Source organism: Caretta caretta, chromosome 27, assembly GCF_965140235.1.
Source record: "Caretta caretta isolate rCarCar2 chromosome 27, rCarCar1.hap1, whole genome shotgun sequence".
NCBI classification, from domain to species: Eukaryota; Metazoa; Chordata; order Testudines; family Cheloniidae; genus Caretta; species Caretta caretta.
Window position 1 is genome coordinate 16,120,064 of NC_134232.1, and position 24,460 is coordinate 16,144,523.

General features: G+C 42.7%; 2 protein-coding genes across 11 annotated transcripts in view; one reads left to right on the forward strand and one right to left on the reverse strand.

Moving 5' to 3' along the window:
• BRCA1 (BRCA1 DNA repair associated) overlaps positions 1 to 16,497 on the reverse strand; it is a 51,541-nt gene extending 35,044 nt beyond the window's left edge. For 3 of the 7 annotated variants that reach the window (XR_007353816.2, XM_048829914.2, XM_048829916.2), the window contains exons 1-8: positions 16,395 to 16,497; positions 13,889 to 13,988; positions 8,775 to 8,828; positions 8,341 to 8,421; positions 7,742 to 7,830; positions 5,814 to 5,959; positions 4,694 to 4,799; positions 2,907 to 2,952 (exon numbers count right to left, since the gene is read on the reverse strand). Coding sequence is in view for 5 of the 7 variants with exons in the window: in XM_048829914.2 (XP_048685871.2) it covers positions 2,907 to 2,952; positions 4,694 to 4,799; positions 5,814 to 5,959; positions 7,742 to 7,830; positions 8,341 to 8,421; positions 8,775 to 8,828; positions 13,889 to 13,968 (602 nt within the window). In the remaining 2 variants the exon portion in view is untranslated. Of the gene's footprint in view, positions 1 to 2,906; positions 2,953 to 3,446; positions 3,529 to 4,693; positions 4,800 to 5,813; positions 5,960 to 7,741; positions 7,831 to 8,340; positions 8,422 to 8,774; positions 8,829 to 13,888; positions 13,989 to 15,137; positions 15,211 to 16,394 lie in introns of those variants that run through there. The other 4 variants (XM_075123560.1, XM_075123557.1, XM_048829915.2 and 1 more) reach the window with 4 other exon arrangements.
• A 159-nt stretch (positions 16,498 to 16,656) lies between these two features.
• NBR1 (NBR1 autophagy cargo receptor) overlaps positions 16,657 to 24,460 on the forward strand; it is a 29,135-nt gene continuing 21,331 nt past the window's right edge. For 2 of the 4 annotated variants that reach the window (XM_048830131.2, XM_048830132.2), the window contains exons 1-4: positions 17,159 to 17,281; positions 18,792 to 18,902; positions 22,276 to 22,338; positions 23,710 to 23,728. In XM_048830131.2, the coding sequence (XP_048686088.2) occupies positions 17,171 to 17,281; positions 18,792 to 18,902; positions 22,276 to 22,338; positions 23,710 to 23,728 (304 nt within the window). In that variant the 5' untranslated portion in view covers positions 17,159 to 17,170. The other 2 variants (XM_048830134.2, XM_048830133.2) reach the window with 2 other exon arrangements.

Below are 24,460 nucleotides of genomic sequence, written 5' to 3' on the forward strand. Positions count from 1 at the left end.
GGGGGGAGCGAGAAAACGAACTGTTGTGGTTATGATGGTGCTGTACCAAATCCTTTGGAAAATACAGTACCTGATGTTTGCACCAAGGAAAAGAATGACCTGAACCTTCATAAATGAATCATCAGAATAGAAACCTAGAACATGAGGACTGTGTAGGAAGGGAAGCTTGCCATTGTGACCAAAGAATTGGAAAGATGCAAGATAGAAATATGTGAAATCTCAGAGCTGTGATGGAATGGCAGGGGCCATTTCATGACGATGGATGGGTATGCCATGTACTATGCAGGCTCTGTGAAAGTGAGAGAAAAAGTGATTACATTTATCTTATCCAAGGAAACCTCCAAGTACGTACTTGGACATAATCTAGTCAGCAACAGAATCATCACAATTTGCCTTTGAGATAAGCCAGTTAATGTTGATCATATAGGTTTATGTCCCTACAACAGCAGCTGATGACAATGCAATTGATGAGTTCTATGAACGGTTTGAAAAGACACTCATTGAAACACCAAGTAAAGATATCACCCTTGTAACTGGAGACCTGAATGAGAAAGTTGGAGCTGTAAGCTCTCAAAGTAGTAAGGGGAAACAATGATCTGGGTTTACAAAATGAGAGAGGAAGGTGTTTAGTTGAATTCTACTGTTTAATCATCTAGTCATTACAATCATAATCTTCACCCAACATCCTAGACGTTTATAGACATGGAGGTCATCTGACAGTGTGACAAAGATCCAAATCACCGATGTAACGATACATGGACATTGGAGAACAAGCATTCAATGGACAAAGATTTTCCTGAGTGCAGATTGTGAGTCAGGCCATCAACTGTTTGCCTCAAACATAAAATTAAAACTTAGGATAACATGTTTGGCAGGTCCACTGCATCTGGACCTGTCCAAAATCAACAAAAACTACATGACTTCTGTAAAGAATGCACCTGAGTCGTTGTCACAGGTGAAAGAGGAGAACAACCTGAATAAACTCTGGAATAAAATGAAAACTATCATGCTCAAAGCCCCCAAACTACACATTCCAAAAAGCCAGGGTCAGATGGCACTACAGCTAATGGAAAAGGTGTTCAAGCTGGCAAAAACACAATGCAGAGTGAAAGAGAGGCGTGAAGACTGAAGAGTGCAGGAGAAAATACAAGGAATTGAGCAGATGGATTCAAGGCAGACTAGACGAGACTGCCAGATGCTGCGACTGGAGGACAGGAGTTATAGAACTTGATAATTGACTTGTTCTGTTCGTTCTTGAAACATCCGGCATTGGTCACTGCTGATTGGTCTGACCCAGTATGGTCATTCTTATGTTCTTATGGCAAGAGTAAACACAATAGGGCAAAATGCAAGGAACTTGAGAATTATAAAGGCAGTAATATTGCAAAAGCTATTCTCCCAGTGGTCAGTCTCCTTACTAAAAAGTTTTCCCCACGACCAACCATAATAAAAGATTACGATGATAGAGTTCTTACTGAAGATTACGATATCAAATGCAAGTGGAGTGATTACTGTGGCAATCTGTATCCTTCATCAGAACCATGTACTACACATGACAGCAGAGAAGAGAATACAGAGCTGAAGCGGGGTGTGTTATTATGAAAATTAAGCCTAGGAAAGCACCATGGGTGAATAACATATCAGCAGAATTGCTAAAAGCGATTCGTGTCCACAGTTTTGATCTCATGTGGAAAATCTGCAATGATGTATGGATGACTAAAAACTGGCTGGACAAGTGGACAAAGGGAATCTTTCTGCCCTTACCAAAGAACAGGGATATAACAGAATGCAGTAACTATTGTACCAGCTCCCTGATATCGCACATGAGCAAAGTGCTACTCTACATAATTCAGGATACCATGAAGTACGATAGGAGCAGAACTACCACCACAACTATGTGATTTCAGAGAGGAATGAGACACAGATGATCAAATTTGCAAATATCCATATAACTGAAAACAAGGAGTATAAACACCCATTGGTTACGTGATACCATCGGACATAACCATCAGCGGAGGATACAGGCAGACATGGAGACTCCAAAGCATCGAACTGAACTCATTGCAAGTCTCTTCTGTCAACAACAGAACATGGCGTGAACAGCAGCAATTGGTTTTCCTTTGAGCTGGCTGTGAGACTAGGGTGAATTTTGCCCTCTAGTCTTTTCAACATGTTCACAAAATTTATTACAATTCAAGCTTTGGAAGGTTTTGAAAGTGGAAGGAGCTGAGGTTCTATTGGTGGACACTTCTTAACTGACCTCAGATATGCTGATGTTGACATGACACTTTTTGCTGCAACCACGCACACAATGCAATGAATAATGGAGCCTGTAAAAACATGTAATCAGGACTATTCCTGAATGTGGCAAAAATGAAATGCTTGTATGTTGCCATGATCAATAACAACATGATACAAATGGACATTACGATTAATGGTCAAGCTGTAGAGGGAGTAGATGAATTAAATTATCTGGGATCATATACATCCAACCAAGGAGGCTACTCTGAAGAAATTGGAAGCCTAGGAATGGCTTTCCTTTTGAAAGTGTGGAAAAACCAATGTATCTGGAAATGTATGAAGGAATGAAAAGCGTAATATTTTCCATAACGACTTATGGATGTGAATCCTGGGACACTACTGTTAGCTGTCAAGGGAGTGCAGAATGTGGGTAGAAATGGGATTTAACTGTAAACATGTCTTCAGACATGTTTTGTGAATGTTTACTACAGCATTGCTGTCTATTTGGAAAAATCCGTCAAAGGTGCCTAGCATCGCTAAATGCGGTAGGTCCCTCCTGACAGCACTGCAGCACATCTGATCCTCCAAAACCCAACAGGAAGGGGTTAAATGAGCTAAACTAGAAAATACCAACAACATTCCAAGTATTGTTCTCTTTTACTTACCCACAACCACCTGCTTTTTTAAAAAGATCTTCAGAAGAATCAGATCCTGGGAAAAAAAACAAATCAGCGATTAGCACTCTGGTTGAAAAAATTCAAAAAGCAAACCAGGATTTGCCATTGTTTCAATGTGCTGTATTCACACAGGCACTTATACCCTGGTCTTTTTCACGGTTAAGTTCTTTCAGCTTGTGCTATGTGAACTCCACCTTGATCATGCCAGCAATTTATGCTGAGTCTAATTTCTCTGTGCAGATACATTGTTGCCCCCAGCACAAAACAATGTACTAAAACTTTTTATACAGAGCCAGCTAGTGAAAGAAAAGTTCTGATTGGAGTTTCTAATTTTTTATCCAATACAGAAGGCATTGGCTAGTGTCTAAAGCATGAGACTAAGTCGGGAGCTCTGGCTATATTCTAATCCCAGCCCAGGCTTCGGTGGCTCAGTTTATTTCCTTTTTATAAGTGGAGAATTCTGCACTCCCAAGGATGGTGCAAGTCTAAATTAATTAGGAACACAGGAACTGTTATATGGAATCAGACCTGAACTCCACCTAGTCCAGTATCTTGATTCTGACAGTGGACAGTGCCAGCTGCTTTAGCGGAAGGTGTCAAAACCCCACAGTAGGCAGATGTGGGATAATCTGCCCCCAACATTAGGTCTCATCTGTCACGGAGTCCCTGGGCGATGCTCTGGAACTGCTCCCCATGAAGCCAGTCAGGACTCTGGGGCAGTCGCCTTTCTGTGAGCAGCCTGTCTTCAGGACACGCAGCTCACACAGCTTCCACCTTCCTGGGTCTGACCTCGGAGCATTCAGCATCCTCTGCCCCTCCGTGCGCTTCCCACAGCGAGTCCGCTCAGGCGGGATCCTGGGGAAGCCAGAGGGTCCTGCCCCCCAACTCCGCAGTCAGACGTGACTCTCAGCCAGCCAGTAAAACAGAAGGTTTATTAGACTACAGGAACATGGTCTAACACAGAACTTGCAGGTGCAGAGAACGGGACCCCTCAGCTGGGTCCATTCTGGGGGGCAGTGAGCCAGACAACCATGTCTGCCCTTCACTCCATGTCCCAGCCAGCCCCAAACTGAAAACCCCCTCCAGCCCCTCCTCCTCTGGGCTTTGTTCCTTTCCCGGGCCAGGAGGTCACCTGATTCCTTTGTTCTCCAACCCTTCAGCTCTCACCTTGCAGGGGGGAAGGGCCCAGGCCATCAGTTGCCAGGAAACAGGGTGTCGGCCATTCTCTGTGTCCAGACTCCTGCACACACCTGCCCTCTAGGGCTCTGCAATGATCATACACCCTTACCCCACCCCCTAGATACTTAAGAACTGCCTAGGGGAAACTGAGGAACCCCCACACTATTCAGAGGAAACATTAAGAACAGTCCCACTTCATCACATCATCCTGATCTCTAGCACTTAGAGATTGGCCTAAACCTTGAAGCACATTGGCCTAAACCTTGAAGCACAAGGTTTAATTACCATAATCATTTTTAACAAGTCTGGATATTCTTGATATACATATAACTACCCAATCCCTTTTTGAATCTTGTTAAGTTCTTGGCCTCACAAACTGCCTATGGTAGTGAGTTTCATATTTTAATTACACATTGTTTGAAAAAGTATTTAATCACCTTTGAATTTCCCACCCAATACAATTAAAATGTCCCCTTGTTCTTGGGTTATGAAACAGAGAGAACTGCTTGTAAAACACTTTGCAATGCACAGGCAAAAGGTGCTATACAAGCATTATTATGCTTTAGATTAGTACATTTACACTCAGGGGTTCTTACCAAATTCAATGTACACTGCTTTACCAGATTCACATTTCTGCCTTTTGTTTCTGAGGGAACTTCTCCTGACCATGTTGTCTGCAACCTGGGCACCAGCATTAGCTTCCTGCCAATAAAAAGAGTACAGAGGAAGTGGTTACTGCAAAAAACAAAAGTAAGCCCGTCAGGCTGAATTATATAATCTGTAGGACGGTCAGATGTGTTATGGAGCATAAGGGAGAATGTTTGTATCTGGAGACTCTGTACAGAACTTTAACGTGCAGTTCATGAGAGTGGCTTTACCCGATTTATTTGAGAGGCCTTCTGCAATTAACAAACATTCTTCCGGTGTAGAAGCAGAAATGTAATTTTTACTCATTTAACATTTCAAAGCATTTCTGTTATAGTTCTGCCACATTTAGCATAGGATTTTATTCAATATTTGGCAGATCAGACAAGCGTCCTAATAGGTCCTGGGAACGAGCTTAGGCTCAAAAAAATTACCACCCATTTGGTTATATTTGATTATAAATAGCCAAGAATATTTTCTTCAAATTCACTACTTTACTACCAAAAAATTAAACAGTGGCTAGGTAGACTGTAAACTAACCAAGTTTTTTTTAAAGCTCTGCTGCAAAAATCAGTTCTTCCCCCAACATCACCAGTTGCACAGGAGTAGAAAAAATATCCAACAGAAGCTCATGCTACTGTCAGCTCTCACAGGACATACACTGAAGTGGAAAGGCAACATTTGAAAAGTTTTTATTTTTCAAGATTATTACGGGCTATTACAATGTCAAGTAATTTTCTTTTATAGTTTTTTTTTAAGTCTGCAATGTCCTTTTAATAGTTATTCATTTAGGATTCACCATTATACATTAGTTGAAAAAACCTCATAGCAGTAATTTCAGCAACAATTAATATATATTACAACCTTGCATATTAAAAAGTAATGAAGCCCTTTTATTCAAGCAACATCTTTAAGGAGAGTTATTTCAGTCAAATAGTCATTTAAAAACCAACACAATATAAGGATTTTGGCTCATTTAAATTAACTCAGAGTTGCATTCCTAAATCATTAGCCATCAGAAGATATTCCAGATGCAGGAGAGATTAAGAATAAAAAGAAGAGAAAAATTACCAAGGTAGGACTTTCTTGCTCTTGTTCTTTAATTCTTTTTTGTCTGTTTCTGTAGCCCTTACTTTGGATGATGGAACCTTCCTTCCCCAGGAGCCCAGTAGAATTGGTTTCTACAGGTTTTTTAGAAAAATCCTGACTGTTTAAAACTGAGAAATGATAGAAGAAAAATATTAGGAAACATACATGTAAAGTAATGCACATTGGAAAAAATAACCCCAACTATTCATACAATATGATAGGGGCTAATTTAGCTACAACTAATCAGGAGAAAGATCTTGGAGTCATTGTGGATAGTTCTCTAAAGACGTCCACGCAGTGTGCAGTGGCAGTCAAAAAGCAAACAGGATGTTAGGAATCATTAAAAAAGGGAGAGAGAATAAGATGGAGATTATCTTATTGCCCTTATATAAATCCATGGTACACCCACATCTTGAATACTGCGTACAGATGTGGTCCCCTCATCTCAAAAAAGATATACTGGCATTGGAAAAGGTTCAGAAAAGGGCAACTAAAATGATTAGGGGTTTGGAACAGGTCCCATATGAGGAGAGATTAAAGAGGCTAGGACTTTTCAGCTTGGAAAAGAGGAGACGAGGGGGGGATATGATAGAGGTATATAAAATCATGAGTAGCGTGGAGAAAGTGAATAAGGAAAAGTTATTTACTTGTTCCCATAATAATAAGAACTAGGGGGCATCAAATGAAATTAGTGAGTAGCAGGTTTAAAACAAATAAAAGGAAGTTCTTCTTCACTTAACACACAGTCAACCTGTGGAACTCCTTGCCTGAGGAGGTTGTGAAGAGTAGGACTATAACAGGGTTTAAAAGAGAACTGGATAAATTCATGGAGGTTAAGTCCATTAATGGCTATTAGCCAGGATGGGTAAGGAAAGGTGTCCCTAGCCTCTGTTTGTCAGAGGATGGAGATGGATGGCAGGAGAGAGATCCCAGTATGGCCATACTTATGTAAACTTTCTTCCACCATAACCATTAAATATCCATGAACTGGACACTAATACATCATGTGCAACAGTAACAGAAGTCCTGTATGTACAATTGTATCTTGTACATAATGCTCCAAGCCCCAGAAAAGAAAGTTATTGATTTTAAGACTAGCAGTGAACAAATTATTAGTATTAATTTTAAACTACAAAACTACCCCTCACCTAGATTCATGAGAAATTCCTTACAACTAATTTACTGAAGCCCCATTCTTAAAAACCAATAGCCCAGGCAAATCGATATGACCACATGGATCAGCTTGCAGGATCAGGGCCTAACACTAGTAATTTTAAAGCAACACAAAACAATTAAAAAACCTGAGAGGAATTGTCCAACTCCATATATCAAAACACCTTCCCATAAGAAAGTCCTATTCCAAAATATGAACAAAAATATGTATGTAAAAGTCTACCAGTTCCCGTGTGCTAGAACGGATCGTTTCATATCAGAACAACATGACTGAGAGTGTACATTTAAATGTAATCATTGCAGTGATTCACAATTCAGTCTCATTAGGCTAAAAATTCATTATATCACAGTTTAGTTAAAAAAATGAATAGAAGAAAGCAAAGACACAGTAAGAGGAGTTGGGGGCATCAGAAAGAGAGGAAGCAGGATAAGACTTTAGACATGGTTACAGAATTAGCTAACACAAGTACAAACATATCTCAGATGAACACTGAAAATATGGTCAGATACCGCAGTCATTCCACACACAGAACAGTCCTCAAAGTCCTGGGGTGAGATTTTCAGAAGTGCCCGAGTGACTTTCTTTACAACTTACGGCCCTAAATAACGAAACACTTCTGAAAAACCCACCCCTTGGAGTTCTGCATAGTGACTTTGGCATTGGACATATAATTTTGACACAAATGCCCAAAAGTTTACCATATCAGTGCAGGCCCTTTGAGACAAGCAATACCTACACTTGATTCCAGTGTCAAGTTCAAAAGCATGGATAGTTTCCAGTAGCCCTTCAATTAGCTGCTTAAATCTTGGATTTTCCTGAAGACTTCTGAAACAAAAAACAACAGATGTGTGTCAAAGATGAAGGCATGGGTAAGTTACCATTAGTTCCCTGGGAATCTGAGCTAAGTAGGAGGGGGATGCAACTGGGTATGTGGAAAATGAGGCAGTGCTATGCACGGTTTCCAAGGAGCAGAGGTTCCCCCAAGCCATTATTACTATAATTAAAGTATTATTCACTTCAGAATAAACCAAGAGGTGGTACACATTATCCTTATAATTTTATACTTAATTATTCTAACACAGCTTTAGCACAGAAACTGCCTGTGATGGTTAAACAATTGTGAAATCTGAGATATTTTACAGCACAAACATTTCCTAAGAGTAGATTCTGAACCATACAGCTGTTTTGGAGATGGTCACAGAAAAAGCTAAGGGACAATTCTTCCTATTTTTCTACTCTTTCAATTTTTTGTTCCTTATTGGTGAAGACATTTGCATAAAACAGGATCTGCTCTCTCTCTCTCTCTCCAACGCCATGGTCCCCAGAGTACATTACCTTTTGGTAACCTCAGTCTTACACAGTGGACACTGTGCTGGGCCTTTTTTCTTTTTGCTGAGAAGTTTAAACATACAGAATCTATTAAAAGAAAGAGGAAAAATCATGCTGGTAATACATTTTAACGGAAGAAATAGTTTTTTCTAAAAAGCTGCACCCATTTTGATAGGTTTCACTTTGCTGGGATAATCTCATATCTGTACAAATCTGTCATTGTCAAGCTGAGTACCTACATTATTACTACAGAGTTTAAACCAAATTGAGCCAATTGTTTCTGAAATGGTCTACGAAGCTGCAACTAGTTCTCAGTTGGAAAGGCTTTTCTTCTCTTGAAATAGCTAATCATTAATTTATGAAGTAGCCTACTCCATTAGCATTGATAGGAGAGAGTATGCTCAGAGAGCATTATGTGCTGAAGAAGTTTGGAGGCCCACCTGCAGAATATATGGTCACATTTTGTTGAGACTGGCTCTTTTATCAACTCCAAACTGGAAGAGGAAAAAAAATATTTACAGTTATACATTTGAAAAGACAATACAACAAAAATAAAGATAGAAAGGCAAAAAATTCATTGAACTAGAAAAAAGATACATAATTTTTGCCAACAAAAGCAGAATATTCAACATAATTTTTGTTTGGGCACCAGGCAAGGTGGCCGAGTTTTCCAGTTGTGCAGCCTATTGCACAATATTAGTTTTTCTAAGCAATTTCTTTCTTTCTTCCTCTCTACCTAAAAGGTATGCTTTCTGGAGATGCCAGTTCAGCATGGCAAGGGACAAGCTGTTTTGCAGCTACAAAAGATGTCCTCTTCCACTCCAAATAAATTGGTTAGTCTCTAAGGTGCCACAAGTACTCCTTTTCTTTTTGCGAATACAGACTAACACGGCTGTTACTCTGAAACCTCTTTCCACAAGGGGTCAGAGTGGAACACTGGGAATACAAGCCTTCCCTATACCAATTCTATTCTACTCAGGTTGTTATGTGGTCCCCATCACTGCAATATGAGCATTTTCCAGAAGTCCAAGTGATATGACTAGCATCTGTCAGGTGTGATTATCTTTTTCTCCCAAGGGGAAACTGTGTGTGTGGAGTGGTTTATTCTATTTTTAAAAGTTATTTATTTATATCAATTGAATGTAAGTACATTGTGCTGTGTATTGACATTAGCAAAAGCAAGGTCAAAGATGTGAACACTGCATTTAGAGCAGAAGGTGGAGATGGCTGTGGTTGTTCTTAGTTCCTGTGGGAGTCTGCTCCAGTCTTGGATAGAGCCCCCTGTGAAAGTTCTGTCTCCTGTACAAATGACCTTTATCTTTGCTCTGGATAGTTCCATTGAACCAGAGAAGCAGCGCTTTCATCTGTAGTCCTCGTCCTAGAGTTTTAGGGATCTTTTAAATATCCTGGACTCAAACCATTTAGGACTGAGTCCTTGAATTGAGATGGTAGTATATGGTGAGCCTCTGAAAAGAGCAGAAGACAAGTTTGATGTTTTTGCAGTAGCTCATGTTGCTGGGGAGATGGGTTGCCACATTCCATACTGGTTGTAGTTTCCAGAGGGCCAACAGCTTCATTCCCAATTAGACAGCATTCCTCTAGCCTGCTGAGATGAGACCCAATTTCCTGGAACATGTGACTTGCAGATGCTACTTAGAGTTTGTGAGGAACATAGAAGCACTCCTAAACTGTGCACTGAATAGTCCAGTTGCACAACTTTAATTAATAGAGACTGCACCATGCTGGAAACTCCTCAAAAAGTGCACTATGATTATGATAGATTTCAGAGTAGCAGCCGTGTTAGTCTGTATCCGCAAAAGGAAAAGGAGGACTTGTGGCACCTTAGAGACTAACAAATTTATTTGAGCCATAAGCTTTCGTGAGCTACAGCTCACTTCGTCGGATGCATTCAGTGGAAAATACAGTGGGGCGATTTTATATACACAGAGAACATGAAACAATGGCTGTTACCATCACTCTCGTTACAGTGTGTATGGTAACAGCCATTGTTTCATGTTCTCTGGGTATATAAAATCGTCGGATGCATTCAGTGGAAAATACAGTGGGGCGATTTTATATACCCAGAGAACATGAAACAATGGCTGTTACCATACACACTGTAACGAGAGTGATGGTAACAGCCATTGTTTCATGTTCTCTGTGTATATAAAATCGCCCCACTGTATTTTCCACTGAATGCATCCGACGAAGTGAGCTGTAGCTCACGAAAGCTTATGGCTCAAATAAATTTGTTAGTCTCTAAGGTGCCACAAGTCCTCCTTTTCTTTTTATGATTATGATGGTTCTCATGTCTTGACTAGATTAACTCAAAGCTCTGAAGCAAACAGACAATCCCTGCTTGGATACAACCCTACTGCTTTTTGAGATACAGCACATAGAGCAGAAATCAATGTTATTGGGAAGCAAGTTCTAGCTAGGGTACCACATCCTCATCTAATACCACAGATCTGGAATAATTACATTCCAGCACAGTAATTATAACCCAAAACAGGCGGACATCCTGCAAACAAACTCAGAACACAGGAAAATTCCAACATAAAATAATAATTTTAAAAAACAAAACAAACAAAACAGGATTGAAACCATTCTTGTAGTTTGTCTTGCAAACACTGACTAACAGGCTAAGAGAGACATTTCCTCCTCTGCCACATCTTTTACTAAAATGGCTCATTGCACTGTGTTCAGCATCTTATTTTTCAGGATGACATGTTTCATAAAGAACATTCACACACCCACCTTTGGATTGGTGAAGGCTCATAAAGACAGGACCTGCCCAATCAGTGAATGATATTACTAAGCCCCTCATTTTCCATCCAAAAATCCAATACATACTATGTTTTAATAGGAAGTAAGGACTTCAAAGATGTCCTACCACCAACCCACCTTTTCCATCCCCCAATCCCACACATAAGCAACCATCGCTAGAGGGAAGATATGAAATAAGTTTCTAAGCAGGACAGAGGGAAAGGAGTAAGACCAAAAGAAAATCAGAAAGGGATTAGAAAAACGATTCCACTGGGGACAGTCCTTTGCCACACTGTGATCTTTAGCATAACAGTTAAATTCCATTTCCGCTACCTTTCAAAACTAAGTTATGGCACACTGGCTGGAATCATACATTTCTTGTGAGCATGGGCAGACAAGGTCAAAATAGTCAAATCTGCTCTAGCCTCAGTACAAAAATAAAAGAAATACATGGAGTAGGGAATTACAGTAGCAAAATCCACCTGGTGCAGAAAGAAACATTCAGTAAATAACTTGGCTTTAATCATTTTAACTCTTTCAGCTGTTCTTAAGACAGGACTGGCTTCAAAACTTTAACTCACTTTTGATCCTGAATCCTTTGTTGTTGTGGCTTTGAGACACGCTCCTAAGGGATTTACTTGAACCGTTTCCAGGCTTTAGCCATCTTAAAGTCAGCAAGTACAACCTACCTTCAACATGTGGAAAAATTTCCCTTTATTTAGATAAAATGTCCTACACCTAGGCAAGCATGGTGTTAGCAGGCCGAGTCATGTTGCGAAAGCCTTAAGGGCTTCACAGTTCTTGTATCCACATCAGGAGTTCAGATCATTCAGAATCCCAGAATCTCAGAAATTAGCAGCATGTAAGAACAGGCTAAGTATTTTCTGTTCACTGCTACCATTCTTCTTTCAACAGCTGCCACAGAAATGGATTTCAGCTCAATGAACTCAGTGAATAATGTAGAGAAGAATAACATACTATATAAACTTTGCCAAGTACCACAATGACTCCAATTAAAAGGCCACATCAAAATGACTTTTACTTGGTCAAAGCAAATAAAGCAGTTTCTGCTGCAAAAGAGTCTAAATAATAATTGGTAATAGCAAAATCTACAGCAATAGTAGTCAAAAAAGCAGCATCAGCATTAACTCTCATTCCTGCATCCTTAATTTTTATGAGTCTCCTAACTTTTAAAATTGATTATTTGCTAGAGTAATAAAGAAAGAACATTACACTTTTATGACTTAGATTCTCATGAAAATGCAAAATAAATGGACCCAACTTCCACAGTATCCATAGCTTTTTGCTCACTTTATAATTACCACGAGAGCTTAGTAAGTTTTGTAAAATCCCAGAAGTATTTTTTAGTATTGCCATCTACTGTTTCTCTGCCTTAGTGGTTCTTAAGTTAGACTATGCATTTTTCCATGGCTTATTATTTAGCAAATATGCTGCTCGCTTTAAGAATCAAATCCATGTTGCCTCTCAGAGTTCTCCCATCAATGAGTAGGTGATTGCACTGGGCAAAACTCTCCCCTCAGACGAGATATTCTACTGTCATTTGTACTGTTGCATCTGAAGAAGTGGTTTTTTACCCACAAAAGCTTATGCCCAAATAAATCTGTTAGTCTTTAAGGTGCCACCAGACTCCTTTTTGTTACCGTCATTTAAGGAGCTCCATACACATATGGAGAACAGAACAGGGTAGAAAATGAGCACCAGGCAAACCTGAAAGCAAAACCTTGACAACTGTGTTGGATTATATTTTCTCTCTGAGCAATTATGACCTTTTAATATTTGCCGCTCTCAAATGGTTCGCTATTTATTGTCATAACAAATCATGCAGTGATTCAGATATTTACCAAAGAAGCACCAGGATTATTACACCCTAAATGCTCCAGAAGAGGCAGTACAGTGACACTTGAGTCATCATAAAGTTTCCACGGTATGCATCCGATGAAGTGAGCTGTAGCTCACGAAAGCTCATGCTCAAATAAATTGGTTAGTCTCTAAGGTGCCACAAGTACTCCTTTTCTTTTTGCGAATACAGACTAACACGGCTGTTACTCTAAAAGAATATAGAGTCTTCTACACTGTGGTTTTACAATGGAAGAGATTATACTATAACATGTCCACTGCAGTTAGGCCACCTCATTTTCTAGTCACTGGGGCAAAAGCAAGATGTTAAGCTTGTTTAAAACTCAACTCAGACCTTTCATCCCTGAACTGTTTGCTATTAAATGCAAAATCTACCACATATGTGGTTCTTAGAAATTAAGAGTCTGTCCTAAGTTCATCAAGAATTCTGAATTTCCTGGCTTTAACTCTGACCCTTAACATTTTAACATCCTGCTTGTTTTAAAGGACTATGTACCTTGTGCAGAGACAAACAGGCTGGATCCAGGCTCTCTCACAAGCAGCACTTGGATCCAGCCAGTGCCAGTTTTTTTCCCCCACTACTGAATAGTTAAGGGAGGTTCATGCTTCCTCGTTAATAAAGGCAGGATTTGTTAGAACACGTTTGTTGCATGTATCCAGGTGCTGTTTTTAACTCTTCATGCTTAGATCCGAGCAGATGCAAATATTTTCTCAATAAGCTCTCTGAGATACGGAATGCTTGGACCTCACAAAACCCAAATATTCATTATCCAAATGGCCCCAACTATTCTGTGTGTTTTTCTGGCTGTGCGTAGAGTAAGTAATGTTTGAATACAAGAAAAAAAAGTTAATAAACAATGTGTCATAATTCACTGCATAGTATGAAGTCCAGATTATTCCCCTGACATACCATATTGGGCACTCCAAGTTCTTCTGCATAGCCAAAAGCACACTTTGCACATCTCCAATGGCAGCCACAGACGAGTCCATTCCTCAATTCCAAACACAATCTACAAAAACGAAATGTCATTGCAATTTATTCTGGCACATAATCTCTCATTCACATTTGCCTGCAATGTGACCATTACTACATTAATATGTACTATGTAGCATGTATTAGGCTCCTCAGAGAATTTCATGGATCCTTGCTCTAAAGAGTTTACAACTGACAATTTCGACTTGACATTACATATGAAGCTGACCACAGAGGAATAGAGTAGTGTGGGGTAAAGTAACAGAAATAAGATCATATGGAGACTCAGCGAACTCATGTACACTTCTTGATGAACAACGTTTTTTTCAAGCTTTCATTTAAAATATGACTTAGTTTATTTCTTTGAGGCTTTGGGGCAGATGTGAGTCTTTAGGAGGGACCTGGATTCAGCGAGGGTAATGCCTTAGTGAATAGGTTTTAGCTGAGTTTTCTAAACACAGAAGGCAGCATAGAAAACAGCAGAGATTTATGTGAGAAGTCAAAAGCTGGCATCACTGGTGGACAGAACAGATTAGGACATGAAAGTAGACTATATTAAAGATATAGGGAGGAACCGAATCTCAGTCTTGAAGGTCAGAATTTGACCTTAATATGCAGAGGGATAGTGAACAAGTACAGGGCTTTCAGAGTTATAGGAAACATACTGTTTCCCATAACTCTGAAATGGGTGAGGTGCACGTCAAGAAGAGGAGGCTATAATAGTCAAAGCAGGAAATGGTTAGGGTATGCACAAGTATCTTAGGCTATGCCTACACTGCGCACTTTACAGCAGCACAGCTGTGACACACTACAGCCATGCCGCTGTGAGGTAAGCAGTGTAGCTGCTCTTTGTCGGCTGGAGAGAGCTCTCCAATAAAAACACCCACAACGAGGGTAGCTTTGTGAGCAGGAGAGCGTCTCCCACTGACAAAGCGCTGTCCACACTGGTGCTTTTCATCCGTAAAACTTTTGTCGATCAGGGGTGTGATTTTTTTCCACACCCTTGACTGGCAAAAGTTTTACCAATGAAAGTGCAATGTGGACATAGCCTTAGTTGTGAGGAGGCCCAATCCTGAGCTCCACTGACTCATACTTCCAGGATCAGGGCCTTGCACATGAACAGTTTCCAGAACTAATGAAAAGCTAAATATCCATAGATTTACATAAAACATTTAATATTTCTTACATTAACTTGCAGAAAGCATGATAAATTATCTGATAATGGTAGTTGACATAGTAGAGTTGGAATCTGGAAAACCTATTAGATCACACAAGGAATAAAATCAGCTTTTGGAGTTATGAGTATCAGGGCAAGAGTATACAAATCAAAATTGAATGAAATCAGTTTAGATCTTACAAGTATGGGCTATTCAAATAATGTGCAGTTAGAGACCAGAAACAAAACATGATATAGTCACAGTGAGCACTCAGCAGCAAAAGCAGGTGACACTTGCAGAAGCTCAGATTAGTGTTAGCCTGAAGGATCAGATCTAGATTTTGAACCAAAAGGACACTCTGTGCCACCTTATTCAAGGATGGCAGTTTCCAGGTCTGAGACTTTTCACTTGAAAGGGATTATTGCATAGACTCAGTTCTGAAGCTCAGACAGATGGGGGCAGCAATGTCTTTACTTTTGTCCTTGCTTCAGTGTAAATTTAACACAGAAAAACCCAAGGGAGAATCAGCCAGAGCACAAGAGGCAGACAGCCTAGCACTGTCCTCAGAAACAGAACAGTTGAAAGGAGGGATAAACCCAAGGGATAAACCCAAGAGCCCAAGGGCAATCACAACAGCCCGTCATTTAAAGAGAATGAATGTGTCGACACCCCAGAACCACAACAGTGGGGGTCCTCCCTCAGACAACAATAGCCCAATGCAGCCAAACCAAGAGAGTGTAATGGTTCCCCAGACAGAGCTCTCTCCTGCTCCTACTCACTACACCCCGGGCCCTGTCACGCCATGCCCCTTACCCCCAAACCTTGTCAGCTAGGGGCTTATCCCTCCAGATCATCCCCCACCCTAAACCTTGCCAGAATCAAGCCTACCCCTTGCATCAGCTTGTCCCCTAGCCCCCAGAGGTCCTGTCTTGCACATCTCCCCCAGCTCCTAAGCCTTGCCAGTTTAGGGCCCTACCCCCTGCCCCAGGGCCCTGCCCCACACATGCACCCCCATCCCCAAACCCTGCCTGCGCCCTGTGCCACCCACAAGCCCTGCCAATTAAGGGCCTCCCCTGCCCCACCCAGGAGTCCTACCAGTTTGAGGCCTACCCCACACATGCACTCCACGCCCGAGCCCTGCCAGCTTGGAGCCTACCCGTCCCGCCCCATACACTGCCTCTTTCCTTTCCCCCACCCCAGGCATTACCCCCCGCCCTGCCCACCACCCCACATGCCCCCTCCGGCCCTGACACCCTCCCCCACCCCTGCTCCTCTCGCACACTCACTTTCCAAACTTCTCACTCCTCAGTCGGTCTGAAGGTATTTCGCGCCCTTTCCATCACCTAGGAAACCACCGCCCCTAAGCAGCCAATCACACGTTTCAGTTCGCGTCACGTGGGGAGAAAAGTTTCTCCTTATTGGCTCCACTACAGCCACATGACTGTTCGCGCACCCGGAAGTGAGGGTCACGTAGGGTAGACGAACAGCAGCTGATTGGCTGTGCTGCCCCATGTGACCTTTGGGCTTGTTTATTCCGTCACGGGCGTAAAGCGAGCTGCGAGGCCTGCCGTTCGAGCAGGCCTGGATTCCCTCACCGAGCGGGGCCATGTTTGGAGCTAGGCCCAGCCTAGGAGGTACATGCCGCCCCAACAAGGACTGCGACTCCCAGCATGCACTGCGCAGGCCAGCCCCTCTGGGGAGTGGTGTATGCTGGGAACTGTAGTAGCCAGAGTGAGGCATCCTGGGAGTCGCGGTTCCGGGTGAGGTGGGGAACATCGGGCGCTGGCCTTTGGGGAGACGACGCTGTGCGTGCCGGGAGTTGCCGTCCTCAGGCGGCTGCATGCCGGCAGCGGCACTTCACCCCGGAAGTGGAGGGTGTTGGAAACCGCTCCGCCCCGGACCCAGCCTCCCGCCCCCGTCTTGTTTATTGTTATGGTCCCCAAAAACGTGGCTCCACCCCTCATGGTGGAGACCAATCAGAAGGAGGAAGGTTGTGAGTGGCAGGCGCGCGGACCAATCGGGCGGCAGTAAACGGTGCGGGGCTAGGTGAGGTGAATCCGCCATGTTAGGATCCTCTCTCGCGACAGGGAGGAGCGAGCGGCGCCGGGAGCCTCCCCCTGCCCAGGGTCCCGCGGAGCGGTCCCCCGTCCCCGCCGGGAGCGGCCGCAGGCGGGTAAGGACCCCCAGCGGCGGGGCGGCCCGGCCCCGGGGCAGACCCTTGAACGCCGAGCCGGCTTCCCGACCCGCCGCCCGGGCCCGGGGCGGGCCACGGGCCCCTCTCCCTGCAGGCCCCCGGGCTGTCCGCGCCCCTTGGCTGGCAGCGTCACCCCCGGCAACGTACGCGGCTGTCCGGCCGGGGCCCGGCCCGGTCGGCCCGCGGGCCTCGACTGGCCCCTCGGCCCGGCCAGCTCTGCCCCGTGCCCTGGGCCCGGCCTGACCCTCTGCCCCCCAGCCGCCTCTGCACCCTCTGCCGAGCCCGTCACCGCTTTCGGCCCCCGGGCACGGACAGGGCGCTGCGCTCTCGCGTCCTGGCCGCCCGCGGGCCCGCGTGATGGGCGCGGGCAGCGAGTCCCTCCCCTGGAGTCAGGCCCCCTCTCTGCCTTGTGGGGGTGCCGAGCTCTGGTCGCTGCTGTCCCAGAGACCGCTCAGCTCCTGAAAGCTGGGTTCTGGGCGTCCGGGTTTGAAAGGAGTGGCCTTGGCTTTAAATCCTATCGAGGAGCTGGGCAGCCCTCTCACCGCTGGCATCCGCTGTAGGGCAGCTTCCCCTGGAAATTGGCCTGGGAGCAGACTCCCGGACCACAGGCGGCCTTGCCTAGTGCTCTAAGCAGGCTCTAGCAGCAATGGGATTAATAAAAAGAACAGGAGGACTTGTGGCACCTTAGACACTAACCGATTTATTAGAGCATACGCTTTCCTGAGCTACAGCTCACTTCATCGGATGCGTTCAGTGGATGAAGTGAGCTGTAGCTCACGAAAACTTATGCTCAGATAAATCTATTAGTCTCTAAAGTGCCCCAAGAACTCCCGTTCTTTTTGCGAATACAGACTAACACGGCTGCTACTCTGAAATGGGATTAATGCAAGTTCTGCAAAACCTAGATATTGTTTCCTGCTTCTCACAAATGTATTGACTAAAAAACAGAGTGTCAGAAAAACTTTGTTACCTTAAGCACAGAGAAAAGCTGTGTGGACATTGCCTGAAAGGGCAGTGATGCACGCACTCAGCTGTGTGATCAATCAATCATGAATACATCCTAGCCCACTGAGGACTGAGAGAAGGAGTTGGTGCTAGTCACCTGACTCTAGGTTGCAATGTAAATAGTTGTTGGAAGAGGTGTAGCAAATTTCCAGGATTGACATGGAGCCAAGACTCTGTTTGAACTCTCTGTTGGGTGGCCAATTTGTGAAGAGAAATGGCTGAAAATTCGTGTGTCCTTTGTGTGAACAAACCTGTCATTTCTAAAGGCAAAGTATTGTTAATTCCTGGACTAACAAAAGTGCTGCAAGCATTTCAATTAAGATCACCTCTGTTGTTTTAACCATCTTTGTTCAAACCTTAAATATTAAGGACTAAATTCACAATTCCAGTGAAGTCAGTGGAGTTGCATTCAGTTTCCCCAGAAGAGGATTTGGCCTGAAGTCTCTTAACATATTTTAGGGTAACAGTCTTTCTTTTTCCATAGCCCCACAGCATGGAGCCCCAGGTAAACCTCAGTGTGACTTTTAGAGGTGAGACTCAGAGTTTCCTGGTTTCAGATTCATCAAACACTACCTGGGCTGATGTGGAAGCCATGGTGAGTTTTGTAATTGTATTGATGGATCCTGTATACTAAACTTTTATAGAAATCTAGGAATTAAAGAACTTTTATTTTTAATATAGGCAATTGTATTTCTTTTGAGAAAAGCAAATTAAAGGGAATGTTAAAATAGATCAGTGGTTCCCAAGTTTGTTCCACCGCTTGTGCAAGGAAAGCCCCTGCCGGGCCGGTTTGTTTACTTGCCAAGTCCGCAGGTTCGGCCGATCGCAGCTCACAGTGGCCGCAGTTCGCTGCTCCAGGCCAAAGGGAGCCGCTGGAAGCGGCGCAGGCTAAGGGACATACTGGCCGCCGCTTCCAGCAGCTCCCTTTTGGCCTGGAGCAGTGAACCGCAGGCGATCAGCTGAACCTGCTGATGCGGCAGGTAAACAAACCGGCCTGGCAGGGGCTTTCCCCGCACAAGTGGCGGAACAAGTTTGGGAACCACTGAAATAGATAATTGCCACTGTGAAGAAGTTCTTAAAGTTCGTTTTATTGATGCAGTTAAACACAGGGTCCTCTAGATTTCATTAAGCTATTAGCTATGTCTATGCTACATATTTCTGCCAGCGTAGCTGTGTTGGTCAGGGGTGCGAAGAGAAGTATCTCTGGTCAACGTAGCTGTGCCCATAGAAGCCCCTAGCGTAGATGCAGTTATACTGGCAAAACTGCACATTTACTGGTGTATTTTGTTTTCTTTAGTGGTGGCAGTATGGTAAAAGTGCAGCTTTGCTGCTATAAACTGCATCCACACTAGGAGCACATGGCTGATACAGTGTAGACGTGGCCTTAGTAAACTTAATCTAAAACTCAGGTTGCCTTGAATACTAATCCAATTTGGTTATGTTATTTGAAAATCATAGTGAAGTTCTTATGTTTGATTAATCGGTGAAAACTTTAAAAATGAAGCTTCTCTCCCTTTCCTTTTCAGCTTTAGGAGTCATAATCATGCTATCATCTGTTTTTGGTCTCTTCATCTCTCTAAATCTTACCCCCTTTTATCATTGATTGTGTTTTCTAAAATTGGTTGCAACTGGCTAGTTTTGGGGTGAAATTATATTTTATTGTGAAAGTTGGAATCTTTCATTTGGCTTGTCTGAAAGTAAGAGGTAATGTCTCCATATCCTGTTCTTTTCCACAGCACTAACAGTTACTAAGGATTAAATAAATTGGTTAGTCTCTAAGGTGCCACAAGTACTCCTTTTCTTTTTAAGGATTCAAATTTAGGCATTTTCTACTATCAAATGCACTGTCTTGTCCTCAACTTCTTAATTCTCTTCCCTACCAAAATAGACATAAGGAAATAATGTACCTTAATAAGAAAAGGAGTACTTGGGGCACCTTAGTTTCCACGGTATGCATCCGAGGAAGTGAGCTGTAGCTCACGAAAGCTCATGCTCAAATAAATTGGTTAGTCTCTAAGGTGCCACAAGTACTCCTTTTCTTTTTGCGACTACAGACTAACACGGCTGTTACTCTGAAATGTACCTTAATGGTTCTCTGCCTTGGCTCTGACTGGTTCTCCTGAAACTTGATCTTTGTTCTGAGGTGCAGTGGAAATGCTGACATGAGTTATCAGCTTCTTGTTATGTTAGTGCTCTTTTATGGACTGGTTTACCTTTTGGACGCAAGTGTTTATCTTGCATATAAGCTGTGCGTGTGGACTCTCACAATCACTTGTACCAATCTGTATATCATATATGTTAGGTGACTGGTCACTGAAAAGTGTTAGCTTGGATTTGCATTTCCAACATTTTATAGTTAAATGCTTTCACTGGCATAGCTGTCTGGGAGAGTTCACAATTCCATTAGCCATAGCAGAAATAATGCACCAAATTCTTTTCCACCTGCAATAACTTCCCATCTTTTTCCTTTTTGATTTGTTTATGTTCTTCTTGACATAATGGGCAGTTATCCGCTTACATCTCTACTTTCAATCACTATATAAGACTTGGCTATGATCTTTGAATGGTGCATCTTGGGAGAGGGCCCTGCTTCACAGCTCTCACTCATCCTTGTATTCAGGAACTAAACAGCTCTAACTCCCTTGAGAGCTGCACTGTAATACTCTGGGAGGAGTTGTAGTTCAGATTCAGAATACTTTATTGGCATGACAAGCTATTCTGATGTTTCTAAAGGGAAGGAAAGGACAGGACCATCAGGTCTGTACTCCCATCTCCTACTCACACCGGGAGTGAGGGACATGAGTCAATTTGCAGTGCTTCCTATAGCTCCACTGAGATACTTGAGTGCTGGGGCAGATGCTCCAAAACATTCAGTATTGCAGCCTCTCAACTGGGAGCTTTGCAGATAATTTATTGATAAAATGGCAATGATAAACCTGCAGAGAGGGATTCTATTAGGAGTGCTGAGACCACTTTTCAAAGGTGCTGATTCTGGGGTATATTCTTGAGGACAACTGCATTTATTGGCCTGATCCGCTACACTGATTGTAGTTATTTCACTGGAGAGTTGCTCAAGTTCTCAGGAAACTACAGTATAAGAAACTCAGCTTTCATGTGTCTTCCGTCCCCACTGGTTGTCTCTACTAGGTTCAGAATTGCAGAAAACTGGCCCATAATTAATTATTCCTCATGTCAAGTAGAGAGATTTGAATCTGCTACGGGAAAGAAAAGGATTGTTTACTTATTTAAATTTCATAATTTTGGAAACATACATGGACCCCAAAGACTTATCGCAATAAGAAGCATCTGCCTGTGTTTATGGCTCATTTGGAGCCATTCAAGGTCTTCTGCTAATGCAAAATACAGAATGGCTGCATGGAACCATTTTCTTGAATCTGAAACACTTGAAATTAGAGATTCTGTGTGGTCCCACAGAGCAGAGTATCAGGTAGTGGGTAATGCAAGAGTAAGGTACTTTACTCTGAGTGCTTATGTGGCTTCAGTATCTGGAAACCCAAGGGGACAAGTAAAGCAGGTATGTCAAATAAAGGCTCTTCACGAGTAAACTGTCTCCTGATTGCTTGTTTGTGTAAAAGTGCAGGTGCTTAAAAATAGTTTGCCTCAGCCTTTCTTTACTGCAGGGTGTTTACACAGAATAGGACCATTAACCTTGTGTAAATCCCGTTTCAGTGGAAAGGTTGCTGAATGAAGCTTGGGTTAGGTGCATATTAACTAACGAAGAAGGGATCAAAGGGGAGTATTGCCCTTGGTCATGATAGGTATTTAAATTGTGTAAGGCCTAGAGAGGGATGTAATTTGACTGCAGAAAAATGGATTTCATAAAACTTGATTGATCTCAAATGAGAGACTATGGGAGGGGAGAGAGTTTAACAGTCTCCCCTATTAATAACTATGACTAACTGAGAATGGCCATGTTCCTGTCTCACTCTTTGTAATTTTACTTGCAGGTGAAAGTTTCATTTGATCTAAGCAACATTCAGATCAAATACATGGATGACGATAATGATGAGGTACTTATGTTAGTGATTCCTGTTGTGTCCCCGTCCCCCCCCAATCCATCTCTCCCCTCCCCCCCGGAAACATTAGTGTGAGGCCAGTAAGTTGATGGTTTGTAGCTGCTAGACAGGTCAGAGTTAATTCCTTTTGGAACTCTGCAGCTCCACATGGAGGATTCACTTTGCTGGTTTCCCCTCTTGTAAAATGAGATGTTCCTGTTAAAAAAAAAAAAAAATGGAAAAATGCAGTCCTGCTGCCATCTCCCATGGCCTAGTGAAAACCTATAGTAGTTCCATGCTGTTATGTGGGAGGGATGTTCCTGTTCCTGGAGACTCACAGGGTTGTAGCTACTTGTGTTGTCAGCCACTGCAAAGCCCTAGCTCCTTAGTCCATGCCCTTTCTCATGGAAAATTTAGGCTTATTTCTATGACGTGAAGCATTCAAATTCTTTGCATGTCTTATTCAAACTCCATGATCTCTGTGAAGTGATGCTTCCCTTCGGAGTGAGTAAATTGCCTATTTGTAATTATTGTTTTTGGGTAACTTGCTGCATAGCATAACCTGACCCACTCACTGCCTCTCAATATATAGTTAGAGATCACAGTAAAACTCTCAGAAAGCTCCTGAACACTACCCCTGTTGGATAGCTCACAGCTGCTCTTGTATGCTGGGAGAAAAGCAAACACTTCTGGAAGCTTTGAGGAAAGCCCTTTTTGGTACTTTAACAAACAGATCAGTATTGTGTTGTCTCCAGAAAAAGATTACAGGAATGGAGTCTCCCTTTATCATTTAAGGCACACCTATGAAGACTAGGTGCTCTCTTGTTAAACTTCATTCCAAAATGCTAACTGATGACTCATTGCCCAGGATCTTCAGAATCAACAGTCTGTAGTGATGAAATAGGATCTATTTTATGCAACGGATTAATAACTTTTCTGTGCACACTTACTAATCAGGCAAACTGTAGGAGATGGGGCTGGCTTGTGTCTAATTCAGTTGAGCATTACACCTTGAAAGGTAATAGGTTTCTGTCAATGGCCCAAAGACACGGATGGAATCTTCTCCAACTTGCTTCTCGTAGACAGGATTGTGTTTGTGTTCTAGTAGTGCCTCGAGGCCTCAGCTGGGGATTGGTATACAAATCTAGTAGAAAGACCCAAAGAGCATACAATCTATGTTAATAACAAGATGCAGCTGGATGAAATAACACCTGGGTGGAGATTGAGAATGAGGTAACAGAAGTAAGACCGTGTTTCTGAAATTCTGAATAAGAGAATTTTATTTGAAAATAAATTTTCAAAAGTAGTTGTTGGAACATATGGGGAGTAATAATAGGAAATATTAATGACATGATGGCTTTTGCTCACTATTATTTCTCTTCACAGGTCTCTATCAATAGCGAAGGTAAGGTATTACTTTGCTTTTCATACTTGGTTTATTATTTTTAGTAAAGTAATAGCTCTGCTTAAGTTTCTGGGGAAATGTGGTACTGCTAGGCCGTGCCAATTCAGGGCATCTCAGTGGTGAAGAGGGAGGGTCTGGGCTTCTGAAAATCTATAGCACTGCTAGTCTTAAGACTCCCCTTTTAACCAATCTTCTGGTGTCTCCCTGACTTATTAACTTTGCTGGAAGCTATGTAGAGAGAGAGTTTTTAAATTGTTAAAAGGCTTGTGGAGTGTTGGCTAGTTCTGTTGCTCTCATGGAATTGTCCTGCTTTTGTTCTGTGTGAGTGGCATCTGATCATTCCTCCCCCTAAAGTTCCCTGGATGGGGAATCCATGCTTGGGTGCTGGTTGCTGGCTTTATCATGTTTCTTGCTCAAGCTCTTCACAAATGAAGGGCTGTTTGGTCCATCAAGGCTGCTGATGTCATGAATTTCTACCTGGGTAGGTCCTGACGCTCAGGTCTTCTGCGGAGTTCTAAGGGTTTTTTGGTGATCCATTGGCTGGTTGTATGGGAATTATGAGAAATGAGTAGAAATGAAGGGAGAAATTTTACATTGCCAGATTGCAGATGCATATACCGTCTTTTGTGCTACTTTGTAAATTGCAGAAGGCCCTTTAAATGCTATCGTGTCCCTGAGGAAGAGCACCCACTTCCTGACACAGGAACCCAAATAGCACATGCTAAATGCCCC